This window comes from Serinus canaria, chromosome 8 (assembly GCF_022539315.1).
Source record: "Serinus canaria isolate serCan28SL12 chromosome 8, serCan2020, whole genome shotgun sequence".
Taxonomy (NCBI): domain Eukaryota; kingdom Metazoa; phylum Chordata; class Aves; order Passeriformes; family Fringillidae; genus Serinus; species Serinus canaria.
Window position 1 is genome coordinate 19,294,830 of NC_066322.1, and position 17,929 is coordinate 19,312,758.

The 17,929-nt window shown below is 36.2% G+C and overlaps 1 protein-coding gene across 2 annotated transcripts in view; it reads right to left on the reverse strand.

Annotated features, from left to right (window-relative positions):
- Window positions 1-17,929, reverse strand: part of COL11A1 (collagen type XI alpha 1 chain) — a 126,541-nt gene that overhangs the window by 75,622 nt on the left and 32,990 nt on the right. The window contains exons 5-10 of one of the 2 annotated variants that reach the window (XM_018912122.3): window positions 17,371-17,499; window positions 6,264-6,380; window positions 5,843-5,995; window positions 5,564-5,659; window positions 3,172-3,417; window positions 541-603 (exon numbers count right to left, since the gene is read on the reverse strand). In XM_018912122.3, the coding sequence (XP_018767667.1) occupies window positions 541-603; window positions 3,172-3,417; window positions 5,564-5,659; window positions 5,843-5,995; window positions 6,264-6,380; window positions 17,371-17,499 (804 nt within the window). The remainder of the gene's footprint in view (window positions 1-540; window positions 604-3,171; window positions 3,418-5,563; window positions 5,660-5,842; window positions 5,996-6,263; window positions 6,381-17,370; window positions 17,500-17,929) is intronic. The other variant, XM_009088488.4, reaches the window with a different exon arrangement.

Sequence of the window (17,929 nt, forward strand, 5' to 3'; positions counted from 1 at the left end):
TGGAACACAATATTACATTCATTATTTTGTAGAAAACATAAAAAATCTTTTTAGCTGAACTACTAAAGTTAACATTTCTTAATGTTTTGATAAAATTTTCCAGTATTCTTCTCTCCACAGTTTCTAGCATGAGAATCTGAACCATTGCACAGCATGTAAAGTGAGGAAGGCTTCCTTGCCCTTGCTGAAACCTGTATTGACAGTGTTATCTGAGCCTAAGCTGAAAGTTTTCTGGGTAGATCTGTCCAAGATGTAGTTACTAGATGGTCTGAAGATCAGATCAATGATGTGTTTTCCTCTGTACAAGATTTTCTTTTTTTTAAGGAACATGTGGTTAGTCCTTCATGTAACCAAAGGAGAAGCTGGAACAGGCCCCTGTCGGTAATCACTTTATATCATCCACATTACAGGGACTGTTTCAGAGATCATGGACAATGTGGATGCTGTCATCCTATCATGAGTAACACTTCATAATGATGCCTTAACAGTGAATATTTTTGATACAGTGCTACTGCAAAATTCCCTGGCATCTGTACTTACAGGTTCAATCACAGCTGGTTCTCCCTTTTGGCCTTTTTCTCCATAAGCCCCATGTCCTGTCACCTGTCCAGTAAAAATAACCCAAAAAACAAAAGTAAGTAGAAGAACTAAGGACCTGGTACAATTAAGAATTGCAGCAACATGTAACTGAAAGCTAAAGCTGGAATTGGTCTGTACTATAAAAAATATATCACAGGTACAAACCATATAAATTAAAAATACTTAATTCATGAGAAATGGAAAATGCAAAAGCCGTGTGTATGCTTTCTCCATTATTGCATAATGTCAATTTGTACTTTTTGAATGAGATGTGCATCCCATGAGTGTTTGTTCCATGCTTTACATAAGAACTTTGAAAATAGAATCTAAAGCTACTGTGTGCAAGTCACAACATGGTTTCTTTTATTTAATTGGAAATATTCTTTGTAATTGACAATGATTCTTTATGGCTTTATGAGTTAAGCAGCCTAAAGTAAGGTGGAAAGAAAGATCCCTTGGTCCAACATAGACTGTACCTTTCAAGCTCCTAATTTCATTCATGAGACATCCAGAACATGTAAAGCAACCTGAGAAGGGTCTGTGAGTTCATGGCAGAAATGAGAAAGGAGAAAAGTGGCACTGTGGACACTAAAGAATGTTTAATGGATAACTGATGATGCCTTGGCACTACCTGAATTAGCATCAACTGCCAAATTCTTTGAGGACCTGCTCTGTGGGAAGGAATAAGGTAACAGAAGTACCTAAAACAATATGTCAATAACACATACTAATGGAAGAAACAGATTCAAGTTTCAAACAACGAAAAAGGAACTGATTTTTTTTTTAACCTTGAGATAATGTATTTTTCTTCAGAAGTATCTCTCTTGATTGCTAACATATCTACTAGAAATTAAGTTCTGACCAGCTTAAAATTTAAAATGTGCTTTTTCTAAATTTCAGTAGAGTGATTCAACATTTACTCTAAAAAATAGCTGGGGATTAGTAAAAATAGTAAGGATAATGTTACAGTATTTCAGAGTGAAATATTTTGGAATGGAAAAGCAGAGATTCACAGACTGTGCATTTTGCACTGATCTATAAAGGCACAGATCTCACTAGTAATGATGTTCATAAACCCATTGGTAGTTCATAAAAATCAAGCAAGATGTATAGGCAATCATGTTTTATTAAATTAACATAAATTACTTGTAAAAAGTCACATCAGGGTCTCCATCTTTGGAAATATTTCCCCTTTTTGAAAGTTCCCATTTACTGAGTACTTTCCATCTTGCCTTTTTTTATCATAGGTAGAACTTCAGTTATTCTAAATACGTCCATATGCCAAAGAAAAATGACGTATGTCTGGTTCAGCAAATGACAACTGTAATAAAGCTTGCACAGACCAGAGCCTGTGTTCTAATTCAAGATTCCTGACTCCTTCAGCTTTGTATCAAGGCATTTGAAGTTGAAATTTACACCAGGGGATAGAGTCTACACAGTCATTTGCTTAATGCAGACACAAATGGTGCCTTATGGGCTCTTTGCTTCACAGATAATCTGACCTTTTCTGTGTCATTCTGTCACAGTGTCCCCATCTGGGCTAGAAGGAAAAGAGTACACTTGTATCACATTGCACGGATAAGGATCATTAAAAAATACAATGACCCCAACAGGGTATAGAAAGCAGTGGTAAATGAAATACAGAAGGATGGGTTTCAAGGCTGGCAGAGAAAAGCAACCTCACAGCATTTGCTGTTATTTCTTAGATCCTTTGTAAACCAAAATTTTGACTTTGTGAGGAGAAAATAAATATAAGACTGAGCAAATAGTGAAAACAAAATTCTCTTGTTCTACTATATTCAGGGTCTTCCTAATTAAAAAATAGAAATGGGATTTTCTTTTTTCTTTCAGTCTTAGCCATATTAGGCTTTTTTTGCAGCATCCACAGCCGATAAATTGATAAACAAGGATCTTGGCACAACTAAAGGTAAGTGAAAGCCTTGCTGTTTAGCCTATGATTAAGTCAGAGAGAAAGAGAGATATAAAACTCAGAATGAAGAGCATGATTCACAGGATCCACCATGTCATCCTATCTATCTTTATGTATACTGAGCTGTTAAATCACTTCTGCAAGACCATAAACCTGTCACCATTGACTAAGCTTATTTTCATGAAAGGGTTCAGGCCTTAACCTTCCCACTCATGAATTTTCTTCTTGGAAAGCCGCAAAAGCAATAGGATTCTAGACACCTATGCACTTCAATTTCTTAAGGTAATCATATAAAAATATTAATTACAGCACTTGTACCTGCATTAGAATTTATGTTCTTTCCAGCTTTAGCTCTAGTTTAGAAAGGTTTTTAAAACTGTTCCTTTAATAATTTGTTTTTTAAATTCCATCTCCTCTTTCCTTTTCCTCCCACCTTCCACCCTCCCTTACTCCCTTCAGCAAATGAGACAAAAATCTTACATGATAAAAAATAAAACATTCAAGATTACTGAGGATGGCCTTGATCCAAAGGCTATTGGAAATTAGAATATATCTAATTTGTACAAGGAGCTCTGGATCAGGGTCTGCGCAGTTCTGAGACTGTGTAATTATAAAATAATCGCTAATTTAATTAATCTGCATTATGCCTCCAGTCAACTTACGCTTGTTTCTGTGATATCGGTCTCTGCAGGAACACCTGGACCAAACTCCTCATTAGCGGAATCAGTTGGTTTCTCTTCATATTCTTTATATTCATAAAAATCATATTCTCCTAAATCTCCATCTACCAGCAGATCAGATTCACTGAGGTCTACTCCTCTGCTTCCATATTCAGTTGCCTCAGTTTTTTTATCATAATCCTCTCCAGTTATGTATTCTTCAGCAAATACTTCTTCAACAGGATTTTGCTATTTGTATCAGTAGCAAAGATTTGGGAATAGGAGGAATATGTGGGTTATTGTTAGTAAAGCAATGTAAGCATACGCTGATCCACCATGATGACTTGTCAAAAGAAGAAAGAACAGTAGAACTACAGCATATTGTCTTTTAATTAGAGTCTGAAGGAATGGAAGCTCAGCCTTTCAGAGTAATTAAAAGATCTTTGTATAAGTAGTACAAAGAAGTAATGTTTTCATACGCTTTGGTTTTTCATTTCCAAAACCACTGAATTCAATATATCCAGTATTATGTGTACTGCTTGCGTACTGTTACTTTAGTGCCAAATATAGCTGAATTTCGCTGCTTGGTTTCACTCTTACAAGCATTCATGAATGAACATATGCAATGAGTAGTGAATAAGTTCAGATCTTTTTATAATAGCAATGTGGAGGAGGTGCTAGCATCACTTGAGTTAAGCCCAGCCTTTCACATTATTTTCTGTCTATAAATACCAATGCTGAGCTAAACTTCTTTTCTCTTGTTAATGATTTTAAAGTTTATTTATCAGTAAAAGACATGACTTTTTGTGTGTCATGGTAATTTACATATTTTTTGTCTAAGTTCTACCTGTACAATTCAGATTAATTTGAAGATTTCTGGAATCTAAGCTTTCATCTTAAAGTATGTAAGCTGTCAAACCAAGCAAACAACTTAAAAGCACTAAAGCAGTTTAAAAGAATGCTATATTTGAGATGTACAAAACCATTTGTGAAGTAAAGGAGGATTGCATTATTTTCTAACAGAGGTCTTTCAATAATTTTTCATTCAGGACAATATTGAAAGAAATTGAAGTTCAGATATTGCTAATATAATATGATCAGACAATATGAAGTAGTATGATCTTGAAAATATTCAGAAGCTAATCAACATCCAGTGTAATTAAAAAATCTTGATCTAATAATAACATTGAAATTTATTGCAATTAAAATAGAAGGCCAGATTCTGATTTAACACTTGCCTAATTCCATTAGTTGCAGGAGTATGACTTCTACCTCATAGCTGGAATAAACACAGATCAAAACCAATTCTAAGTGAAATATTACCTTTATGATTAAATGTTCTCACCAAGGAGAACATTTAGCACTTTGAATCTACCTCATTACAGCTCTACAATTGTACAATTAGCTTAGAATTGCCCAGGAAATGGAATGATTTAGACACACTTGTAGATAAATTTGTGAGAAGAAAACATGAGACTGAACACAAGAATGCTTAACAGCAAAATGATTAAAACATACCTTAATTCACCTTCACCTTCCAAGATACTTAAGAAGAAAAACATAGAACAAATGGGGACTCTTTTCAAATATTCAGGGGAAAGAGGTGAGGGGGAGTTTTGTACATCTTTTAAGCAACAATCTTAATTTTGAAAGGAAAAGGAAAAGAAAAATGAGAACAATGTTTCTTAAAATCTGCCATCATTTTTCTAACACAAGCGTTAATTAATATGCAAACATATTAATCAACACTGGCTTAGGTGCAGTAATTTTAACAAAAAAATGCTTAGACCTGTTATTGTGACTTTCTAGGCGTGTGCTTTCTAATATTAGTCATAATAATAATTTTATCTTTTTTGACAGTTCAAATTATAATGTTTCTTTTGAATAGAGCAAGTGAAAATCAAACATTTTGGTCTTGTTAGCTGAAGAATATGAAAAGGAAATGATGGCTTCTGACTCAACTCAACCTATGGTGGCAGCCATTCTTTGTCTTGTGTTAGGCTCTTTTATGTGCACCTTAAAAATTACAGGAAAAATTAGAGACTCTCCTTCCTATTAGATGAGGAAGACTATGTCCAATAGCTAACCTAGTTTGTACTCCATTCACATCCACACTGAAAGCAGCAACACCACATTCCCACACCATGTATCACTGAATTATTTCCAGAATCATGGACTCTGCAGGCTGAAGATTCATCAGATCTCTGCAGAATTAATGGGAATTCTGCCCAAGAAAATAGTAGTTCCTGATATTGGCTGAGAAAATATAAAATCACATTGAGTGCAGGTAGAGTTTGTATCATTTACATAGAAATCCATCCTTTTAAAATGCATTTGTACTCTTTTAATGAATGACACCTGGTGGGACAAGTATTTTCTTGAGAGTCTTTATTACCTCATTTGCTTCAGTAGCTCTGGAAGGAGCTTCTGTCTGGGGCCCATAGTCATTTTCAGCTATGCTATAATCTTGAAATCCATCAATAAGGTTGGCCTAGTATGAAAAAGCAAATACATTATTAAAAAATCTTGTACGAAAATGCAAGAGATATTGCTGTTATTCAGGTTATGGTATTAGCCAGATATATTCATCTAGTGGGGTTAGGTAAATTTTTTTCTTATTATCAAAGATCTTCCAGTCTTAGTCTGGGAAAGATCTTGATTATTTCTTGGCTACCTTTACCCCTAGTTTGCCTTTTGCTGCTGCTTGATAACTTTTCTTCTTCTTGGATGCATATTTTTCAGATTTTTTTGTTGTGGCCTTTTGAGGTTTGTCCTTTGAGCTAGTGGCCACTGTCCTCTTCTTCTTTTTGACCACGGTTTTCTTTTTCTGCAAATGTTATGAAAGATGGAATGGGAAAACATAAATAAAATGAAAAGGAAATTGAGAAAGTATGAACGAAAGATGGGTAACCAAATGCAAGATGAATGCTGTCAGCCGTGAGACCTTCCATCTCTAACTGAAAGCAAAGGTTACATCTACGAAGTAAAGAAATGAGTGAGAGGAAAGCATTAAGTTCATGTACAAAGACACAAATTGACAAACCATGTGGTAGGGGACAGCTGGACACCACACAACAAACAGATCAGATTGTTACCTCTGTTTGTGCTACTTTCTCTTCGAACAGTGGGAGTCCCTCTGTTACAGAATCAGTTTCTTTATAATCTGCATCCCCATACTCATAGTCATATTCGATAAGATCTTCTGGTGTGTACTACATTACAAATGGAAAAATATCAGGCATTCCCACGTTAGAGGTAGCAAACTAGATTAGCAATACTGGAAAGTATCTTCACCTTTACTTAGGAAGAAAGTTTAACAAAATTAAGGCACTGTTAACAATTCAATGTTATTATTCATTTAGGGAAAAAAGCTGCACAACTTCTCATTTCTTTCAAAGCACAATACAGAAGTAGTAAAAAAGTAAATAGTAATGCCAGGAAAAAAATACACATCAATTGGACTGCAAAGAAGAATCAAGTATAATTTTGACTACTGGGGGCACCAACAGATCTTTGTGAAACCATATTTTTATTTAATCTTTAAATTTCTAATAATACCTCTTTTACTTGTATTTTTTTCAGGTGACCAGAAGAGCAGAGATGCCAGTATCTTACACGAATAAATAATTTCAGATACAGGAGAGGCCAGAGCTCCCAAGAAAACATGGTTCTCTTCCTCTTGTTTGATGTTGAGTTTGAAAACCGGGACAGCTCCATAGTACAAACTTCCTGAGCAAAGCCTCACTGCTGTAATTTCATTTCAGATTCAGCTTCTGTAAATTGCTCCATAGCTCTGTTTCTATAATTTTTATCAAATGAAGATTTGGCACACAAACTTTTCAAGAGAAAGTAGCTTTAGAATTGGCTTGTGTAGTGTTGTGAACATGATCTAGGGAGGCAGGAACTCCTGAGCTGTACTCTCAGCTGTGCCAAGATCCTGGTCTCCATATTATCTGCACCAAGGACAACTCATCAGAACTGAGAAGAAAGGGCAGCTTTAAACTACCTTCCCACTCCTACCATGCTTGAAGCTACAAGAACTGGTAGGTCTGACAAATTAAAGCAGACTCGTGGTTACTCTTTATGTGCCCAAGAAGCCAAAAGAAGCAGAACTGTGGCCAGAGGGACAAGTGTTTGCTTTCCCTTTAGGAACAAATATTCAAATGCGCCTCATGAGAACTTGTCCCTTCTGAAATCCCTCTCTCCTGTTACAAGTCAGCATCATTGTCTGTAAAATGAAGACAATACCTGCTTGTTTCATTATGTTGATGAGAAAGAGAGTTAGTACATTACACTTCCAAATCAGTCCGAGGATTCATAGAAGTCATCATTATCAAACAGAAATGGGCATGTTAGAAGAAATTACAAATTAAAATAGATCTCCATATTCCAAACTATATTCTACCATATGACCAAAACACTGCTTTAACTGTTCCCTCTGGTAATGTTTTTAAGACAATTTTTTACTTCTGATTTTAATGCACAGAAGTTGATTTCTTCAGCAAGTATAAGGCTAAAGCTGAAAGGCCCTTAATCATTTAAAAATCCATTCACATGGGTTTCTATTACTCCACTCCTGTGACTCCTCAGAGTCCTACTATGATCAACAGCTTTGCTTAAAAAGAAGACAGATTTTTTTTTTCAGAAGGCAGATGCTTTTTTCTTAATTGTCCTTTGAGTACTTTTACCCTTGCATGTATAAACTGATCAGTCATGAGATTTGATAAACACTAAAAAAGGATGTAAAGTATGTACTCATTCAAAACTATATTGCCCATTAATAAGAGCACTTCAAACTACATTTAAAAAACCACATGTCATTTTAGGTGGAGAATATCCTCTTTGTGAAGTATATGGGCACTTTAAATCTGCCTCATATAATGTAAGTGACGGTTTGATTTCATCAGTGGTATCTTTTACACAACCAAAAAAAGTTAACACTATCTATACTTTTCAAAATCAGCAGCATTTTAGTCTTAACCATGGTAAGTAATATGGGATTCTTCTCTCCCTCTTCAGCAAATTAAGATTCAGTCCTAACCCAGTGACTGCAGAGCTGAAGGTCCTCATGTGCAGCAATGATATATTTACAGGTCTGCCAAGGTATATAAGCACATTTTCTGGCTTGTGCAGTTCTGGAAATGCAACTCAATACACCTTGTCTCTAAGAAGTGTGCCACTGCCACCCAAAGAAGAAATGCAATGACAAGCTTCTGGGAGACCATAAGCAACCACAAAAAGGAAGTAAAGGAAGAACCACATGGATAAAACCATACTTTTCAAAGTAGTTACAGAATAGCATTGAAATTGTAGTATATATTTGGAAATTATAAAAATGTCCACAAGGGATTTGCTTATCTTCTCTGAAGTCCACAAAAACTAGGTTTATCTACAGGAAAAGAAAAAAGTATTCAGAGGAATATACCTCTCTAAATTCAGTCATTCCAATATAACAGTGGTAACCAATTCCACTATTTCAAACGATTCCCCAGCCAAAAAACATGAATCAAACCCTCTGCCATGAAATTTTTATTGGAACCCAAGTAAAAGACACTATGTTAAATAATATCCAATGTCTTGGATGTATGTGGAGCAACATTTTTGAGAGAACTACAATGTCGTTAGCCAGATTAAGGTTTAATATGCTATTAGGAGCTTGTTTCAGTAGCTTATAGACACACAGATTCCTCTTTAGTAAGACTGTAAATCTATTCTGAAACTGGAAGCATTCATTCCAGCAGTCACTTTGACCAACTGACAATTAAAATATAACTCTGTGTTGCTCAGTATTATAACTGTTTTGCAAATCTCAGTAGTATGGCTTTTCTCAAGGTAAGCTGAATGGCTGCGCTGAATGGTGCCAACCATGCGACTAATAAAATTACAACAGTGGGTTACAAGTAGTTTAAACTAAACAGAAATATAGATTGGGAGGGAAAAAGGAAAAAAATATCTGTGCCAAATATATTACTATTAAAAAAGAAAGTAGTGAATAAGCTGATATTTATGCTTAGAGGCCTAGTTCAAAAGAAATTTATGAATGAGAACTAGAAAACATACAAAAAAGCACAAGTATGTGGACAGATCTATTGCATCATGCATAATCACACAGAAAATACTTTTGGGCTTTGTGCTTCACTCATTTCTGTTAAAGAAAGTGAAACTTTTCTTATGAGCAAAATGTGATCACAAATAAAGACTGTATTTTGGTTGCACTGATATGCAGACATGCAGAAAGAAATAGGGATGGATGAGAAGTGGGGAATGACAGTTTCTATGATGGAGTCAGATTACTGCCAAGCAGGTGAAGACCTTTCAATTTAAGATCACAGCATCAGAGGGGTATTACAAAAGTTCTTGAATTTACAAGCTAGGACATGTGGCCACTATCCCAAAACCATATTCAAGTAGTTTTGAAATCGCAGTACTTTGTAGTCCCATCGATAGAAGAAGCACAAGTGAAAATACGTAGTAGCCTAAACATTCTACAAAATAAACTTATTCTTAGCAACCCTTCCTTTCCCAAGACTTTTTCTGAAAAAACAGCAACCTTCCTATCTCACACCAGCTGATAAACACAGAATATATATGTCTTGTATTGTACTCCAGGGCTCCTGCTGCAAAGAGTTATATATAGATGGAAAGTCTTCCAGGTGTATATCCTGAGGCACAATCTGTCCAGATGGAGGAATGCATCTCTACACCCCTAACTGATGTAAAGATGCACTTTAGAAATATGATTTACTTACAGAATGATTTTACCAACTCGACCTGATGAAGGCTGTTCCCTGTTTTTAATAGGACACAGCAGGACTAGTGAAGGACTAGTCAGGCAAATGAGGACTAAATATACAAACATGAGCGACAGATTTAATAGCTTTAGGCACCTGCTGTGAAGCTGGTAAGTCAAACTTACCCTGCCATTAGCATTATCCAGTTAAGACTGGAGATGTGGCACATACCCCTTCTTTTTTGGGTGCTACACAAATGAAAGGTCACTTTTATCAGATCACCAGAGACAGGGGTATGATCCCCTCAGTCTGACCTCAACAAACCTTGAGGAAAGTTCCTTTGCATTTTGGATGCACAAAACCCAGGCCCTGCTGTTACTTCACAGAAATCTATCATAGTTGCACTGCTAATCAAGAAAAGATAATAAGAAGACTCTTGAATATATAGGAGAAAGAATTTAGAATTTCAAAATAAATAATAGGCTAAACTCCAGCTAAGAGACATCAGGTAACACATACTTCAGATGTGATGCAATTTCCTTCCTCTTGCTTTTCTTTCTTCTCTATTAAGACCACCAATAGTTACTAAACTGCCATTCTTGTAATGAATATTGCATATGACTATTTTCTTACAAATGAAAGGAAGAATGAAACCTGCTGCTTTTTGATGGGACAAAATATTTCCATTATGACCTCATGCTTTCTTTACCAGAGTGATTATATTACACTACCAGATCATCATGCAATTCCAATTAAAGAGATGAACTGTTTTCTTCATCAGATGAATTTTAGAAGCAGAGGATCAGCAGCATGCAAAGCCTATTTGAGCTGGGAAATAACTTAAACATTCTGAAGGAAACCTTACTTTTGAAACCAATTCTTCTGCTATCCATACTCTAAAAACCTAACCTCCCATTCCAAATGTAGATTTTAGTAATTTTTGCTTTGCATTTCCAAATAAAAATAATTAATAACTTAAATCCTCAACCAAAAAACGGGCATAATCTCAATTTTTCCATCTAAAAATTATGGTAAATCATGTATAAGCTAAAGAGGCAAAGATGACTTTGAAATATTCTAGGCTCACTAACACTTTACAAAATGCAATAAAGAAAAGGATGCCAAGCAAAATGAGCATTTTAAAAATCAGCTGCAATAATATATAAATAAATAAGTGGTAGAAGATGTCAATCTTAGGGCAGAAGGAAAGTTAAGATTTAAAGGATGGCTGTTGTGGTGTAAGCTATATCCTGCCCCTCAGCTGTGACTACTTCCTCCTTCCCTTCCCCCTGCCCTCTTCCTGATTATTGTGTCAAGTTCCACATTCCAGCAAGGGTATCGTGTGATTGGCAGAAGTTCAAAAGATGCCCTTCAGGTCTGGGGTCATTGGCCTGTCCAGGTGTCACTGTCCCCTGAGACCCTCCCCCTCCCACCTAGTTGGTGGCTCACCTATCCTCCCTCCCACCTTCCTGTGAGCTTAAAAGGCGTTGGAGCCATGCGATTGTGGTCTGTCGCAGCTGTACTGAGTTTCGGAACTGTAATACCTTGGAATAAACTCTGGATTTAACCCTCCGGCAGAACCCGCCCTCTTTCTCTTCACCATCGCCTGGACTTTTTCCAGTAGAGGTAAACTGAGTTCTGCTTTCCATGGGCCTATTCCGAGTGCTTAATAGTAACTGCCTGCGAGCCGAAGGTGTCTCTGAGGAGAAATATCCCCAGTAGTCACCTCTAGCTCAAGTGCAATCAGTAGATGGCCTCTTCTACCACAGAGTCCTTATGTTTTTCATAAAAGTGATACTAGCAAGGAGATAAAAGGAGATAAGAACATTATCTTCAGTTTCCAAATATATCCTCTTTCAAAAGGAGAATAATGCTCTTAAGGCTCTTTATTATGTTACTCCCTTATATAAAAAGTTTATATATCTATGTAAAGAAAAAGTGAGCTAGGAAGATCACAGTTTTTAATATTGGCTAAATTAGCTAGCTGCAGTTCTAAAGATAACAATAAACATAAGATTAAACATAAAAATAAGCAATTTTCTGCATTTTTCAGAAAACTAGTCTTTCTGACCAGTTAAACACCTCAAAGGGCACTAAATCAACATGTTCTGAAAGGATGCTTGAAGCCTCCAAGTTAAGATATTTGGGGGCCATTTGCACTTTTAATTTACCAAATTCATTTCATTAAAAGAAAACATTTCATGTCTCCAAATAATCCATTAGTTTGGGATAGATCCAAAATAAATGAAGCTGAGTTCCTTTGGGGAGGCATTTCTTCAGCAGAAGTCAGACCATGCGATTCACTAAGTTACAGAATAATGTTCCAAGAGGAGATTTAAAAGCCTGAAAGCTAATTTCTTTTAAAAGACCTGAAGATACTCCAGAAAATATACTGGCCAACATCAAGGATGAAGAAGACTGGCTAGGTCTGTCACTGCTCTAATTTCTGTGAGCTGGCAAAGCACATGTGATTGAACTGGAAAGGAATTTAATACATTTCCATTTATAGCAAAAAAGGGGTTTGAAAACAGGATAGAGGCCAGATTGTTCACAGGTATTTATAAGGAGTGCATAGGTGTGTATCTTTAAGAAAAGCAGTGTTGATAGTTTTTAAATATAATTTCAAACCCCTATGGGACCCTTAAAACCAAGTGAAAACATACATTCAATGTGAAAAAAGCCAAAGATTCCTGAACTTCTAGACAACCCCTTTTTGTGCAGTGCCAACTGCTGAGGTCATCACTCTGACCTTGACAAGATTGAAGGCTATTCACAACCAAGAACAAGGAAGACTGATGTTCACTTCAATTACAACATGTCTTGAAGACGAAAATAAATGACAATAAATAACAGAGTAAAGTTTTTGGATATTACTATTAGTCTACTGCTCTCTTGTTTTCAGTCTGAATGACACTTAGGTCTGATAAACAAATCCCAGGGGAATAGAAGCCTTGTGTAGAGAGGGTTCTGCCATGAATCTACCCCAACAGCTCAGCCTGAACTGCTCACACACAGCCCACAGTCCTGGCCAGCAGCAGAGTGCAACACATTCTGCAGAGCCTGAACACAAACGGTAGTTAGAGGTTGCCCAGTTAAATAAATCTTTAGACATATGGCACAGTCACTTGGGTCCAGAAAGGGACTGACTGAATTAAAATGGGAATATAAAGACCTAATCAGGTCCAAAGCTTATGTCTTGAAAGTCTCAGGTCACCCATTATAGGAAGGGAAAAGTGAGGATGCAGGAGTTGACCTTGCTGAGGGAGAATGTCATGGGGAACAGGACAGCACAGCTGGGTAAGCCTGCAGACAAGGGTTGAATTTAAGATATCTCCTCCTTTTCTAGGCTGACTAGTTCTATGTCTTTATTCACAGCCTGCTATTTTTGTGACTCCAACTGTGAGATGTTTGATTCTTCCTGAATTTTGTTTAGCATAAATTTGGTATTTGATTCAGGCATGAAGAGATCCTGTAAGCAAAAAGTAGGCATTGAAATCCTCTCTGATGGATCCCCCAAATTGCAGTTTGAATGTGATGCAAAAGAAAAAGAAAATGCAACAAGAAAAAGGAAATCTCAATGCAGCAGTTAAAGTATAATTGATAAAGACAATCTGATTACAAATCAGTGTCCAGTAAATTTACATATGAGAGCACAGTGAAGGTCATAAGGCCTTGAGAAAAACTCAAGCATTTTAAAAAGCAAATTTTTCATTTCTCATGTTGCAGTGATGTGACATGCACTCTCAGGCTCATTTAATGGAAATTCAACACAGTATGTTCCATATTTTATCCGACTTTATGGTTGGTAATTATTTTTAATCTAGATGAAGTCTTAGACCATTCCCACAACAAAATCATAGAGAATTCCACCAGCTGAACTAGAAAGAGGGCGTATGGTGGAAACAAATTCAGAAAATTAATCATTTAAATCAGCACTGCTATTTATTGAAAGAAATGTCACCAAACCTAAAATGCTAGATACTTTATTATTTGCTCCTTTGGAGAAAGAAGCATTGCCTAGAGCAATAAGGATTACATTCAGCTAAACAAAGTACTTATGCCCTTAAACTAATATATTTTACCTAAATCCTTCTTTCTAGATGCTTCTTTAGTCTAAAAATACCCAGCTTTTCAGCCTGATTGCCTTCCTAGGCTGTGAGCTTGCTAGGAGACTACAAAAGTGTTCAATTTCAAGAGAAATCCTATTCATCTTCCTAAATGCAACTTCACAAACATAATTTTCTATTTTACTGATGAAAAGTCAACCACTTCCTTTGGGTTTTGTAATCAGTGCCGGAAACACACATTAATAGGCTCTGAAATCACATAATTTATCTTTAAGCCAAGTATCAGTTTCTTATTCTGGACTGCAATAATTCAAAGGCTCAGAGACATAATGCCAGAAGGGACTATTAGACCACCTTGGCTAACTCTTGTGTACTTGCAGACTTCAAAACTTCCTATGGTTACTCTGTATCTCAGTCAACTAAAGTGTGAATAACATTTCCCCAAACTTTCAGAAAGGTCTCTATCCTTGGCTTAAAAACTTCTAGAGATTCATCATTGTAGTAATTTGTTCTTTCTTTCCTACAAGTTTTAGTAGATATTTTCCTAATTGAAGATATCTTTCTTCTCCCCCCACCCCATTTGTCTGTGTTTTCTTTTTGTCCTGGATCTTTGCATAAGACAAACGAGCCACATATGTGGTGATGCAGTCTGTGTTCCAAGTGACAGCATGCAGAGGTAATATTGCATCTGAATTCTTACTTCTTTATTCACAAACTAGGACATGCATTGTACTATTTTGGGAAAAACTTTTACCCCTATTTAACAATCAGCATATTTTGAAGCTAGTGCTCAACAAATATTTTCAGTTTTTGCTGGTTTAATCCAGACTCTGAAGACACAATCCTGCCAAGCCTTTTGCCCAGTTTTACCTCTTCTTCCTACCACAAGAGTTTGTGGAAAAATATTGAAGATCAAACCATGAAACCAATCAAGCTGAACAATAATTTTTCCATGTTGTCTTTCAGCATGATTAGTATCCCAGATGGGGACAATCTGCTGAAGATGAAAGGTTCTTCTGTTACCACACGCATGCAGACTGTTATTGCAGTGTACTACTGAGCTCATCATGCTAGCCCTGCAGTTCTTTGGCTTGTATGTGAGTAACATTGCCTTCAGTTGTGTTCCCATCACTGTTTACTGCTCTGCAGTACCATGACTATGACAAATTTTAATGCCACCCATTTTGCACACATTTTTGTATTTCTAGCACAGTTACTAAGAAACTCTACTAAAAATCTAACTCGGTGATAGCTCGTTGTTTATAGTAAATAAGGCACCCAGATTCAAATCTCTTTGTCATGGACTTTACCATACAACACCTTTCTTTAAAAAATGAAAATATCACATGTTGACAAGTCAGAAGCTTTGCAGAGTTCTAAGTCTATAAATTCTATCAACATCACTATTCAAAATTATGATCTTCTCCATACATACAACCAAGCATTTTAAAACAATTATTTTTCTTAAAGACTAGCTGCAAATGTATTTTTATCTTTTAACATCTTATTTAGTTTTGCAATTACAGTTTACAAAAATCAGCACTGCTATCTTTTATAAATTATTACAATACCTAAATAAAGCTTGTTTCATTTATTTCCTTAAAATAAATTATCTGTGCGGTTTGACAGGCTGCTTCTCAAAAGATAATAAAGTAGCCTGCCTTAACAAGCTGGTTTTTTACTATTTAGTAGACTATTTACTATTTACTATTCTATCATTCTATAAATTTAGTCTGCCATTTATTCTATTTCATATTTATCACATTGGTAGAATTGCTGATGGGATTATTTTAGATCTCTATTAAACATTGAAGAGATCTATTAACTTCACTGGGAATGTTTATGCAAAGTGACACAAACTCATGGAGCACAACAAAAAAATTTTGTCTTAGGTCAGAAGGCTAAGCAAAATAATCCAATCACCACTCTCAGCAAAAAATGAAATAAATAGAAACAGCAGTTCTCCATTTTATTAACCATTAAGTGCTCTTCAATTTGTTTTCAAATTAATTATAAAATGTTACACTACAGATTAAGATATTTCATTTTACATTTTTCTCTGTAGGTACTCCCACAAGCTCTGTGTTACCAAGAGGGAAAAACAGGCCTTTGAAAAACACATTAGAAACCACTAAACCCAAGAGCAACCAAACAGAAGCAAAGCCTAGGAAAATTCCCAAGCAAAATTTAAAGTTTTTTTGAAACTTCATTACAAAAAAAAAAAAATCTAGATCTTGCTATCTTTTTTTTGTTTTTTTATAAATTACCAGCAATATGCTTTCAATCTGCTCTGGTTTGGAATATGGAGATCCAGGTATGCAGGCACATGGACAGCAGGTCCTCTGGGATCCTCCTGAAAAGCCTAAGACCCCACACACTCTAATGCAGTGTCAAGTCCTCTGCCTGTGTGTACCTACACACAGGCAGAGGACTTGACTTGACACATCTTGAACTACACCTCAGACGGAATGGATGTGGGAGGGAGTCCCCTGCTGACATAATTTTAAGTCAGAATAAATAGTAACAACAAATAAAATTACCATTTGTTTAGGAAAAGTTCAGTCCCAAAACAGGCTCAAAGCCGACATCTAAAAACAATTCATCAAGTTTTCAATGCTGATCTCTTGAGCAATCAGTAGTAATAACCAGTCAGATCACACATGGTGTGCATACAAGCTGTCCAGAGCCAAGTTCAGTTATGACTTTTTACATTTTGGAAAAGCTTTTTCCTTTACACTGTTCAGTGCAAGTACTTAGAATGTGTGCAGCAATACATACAAGTGCTGAGGTCTAATCTGAGGACCTATCTTGACCTGGGTGAATTACTCAGTTTGTGGCTGTGAGAACTGTCTACAGTGACTAATGGTTTCTTCAAATATCTTTCATGTTTCTGGGAAAAATTCCTACTCTGTTTTGTCCTTGTTGGTTTACCTCCTATGAGTGGAACTGGCTGAAATACTTTTGTGTGCACATTCATTTGTGCATGCAGCTCATTAAAACCCAGGGCACTTTTAACAGGAGAAGTTCACAATTGTGGGATACTCAAAGCTCCCATGTCTTTCAAATGTGGCATTTGTTGAAATCCAGCACCAGTGAAATTATAAACCTACACAGGAAGAATAAATATGCATGAGTAGACAAACTCATACTGCTATAATTTTTTAAAAGGATTACAGTTGACTTTAACTGAGAATGCTGATAGTTTAAATACAACCAGGGCGATAGGTTCCTTCGAATGCTTGACATAAATGAGTGGACACCAAAAATGAATGCACTCCTGCAACCTGATTTCTCCACCTCTAGAACAATGCATGCCATTGAGCTGGAAGTGTTCCTTGGATAACTTGTCTCCAGCACAACCACTAATGTGCAATAAATCCAGGAATACACGACTGATTACTCACCTCATCAACTCGAGGATCCTGAGCCTGAGCAGCATTGGGCACTGGGGAGTCACAGTCTGGGCTATAATGCTCACAATAGTCAAATGCAGCTCTGGGATCAGCTATAATCAACAGCTGCTGGATCTCACCCTGCAGGAAAGCATATGCAGATTAAATAACAAAACCAAAGGTAGTCTACAGTTCATCAGGAGTACAGAGTTCACATTCAGAAACAAAACCAGGCACATAATACTTAGATATTTCCATCTGTGGTTATAAATAACATATCCACTTAATTTCTGCTGCTATTATGGAAAACAACTATTGTTCACTTGGCAAAACAATGAAAATCGATACCAAATGGACTAGGTGCAAAACTGGCTAAAAATCATGTCTGGTTTTGAAAGGAGAGTGAGAAGATATAAGTTCTGATTTCTGATTTTCATGCTGTTTGTTTACACTGGGAATCAGTCTAAATTCCTAAGATTTAATTCAGGGCACTTCCTAGTACTTATTACAGATCAGCATGCAAGTGATCAACAGTGTAATTATGAGTTTGCATCACATATGCAGTCTCAAA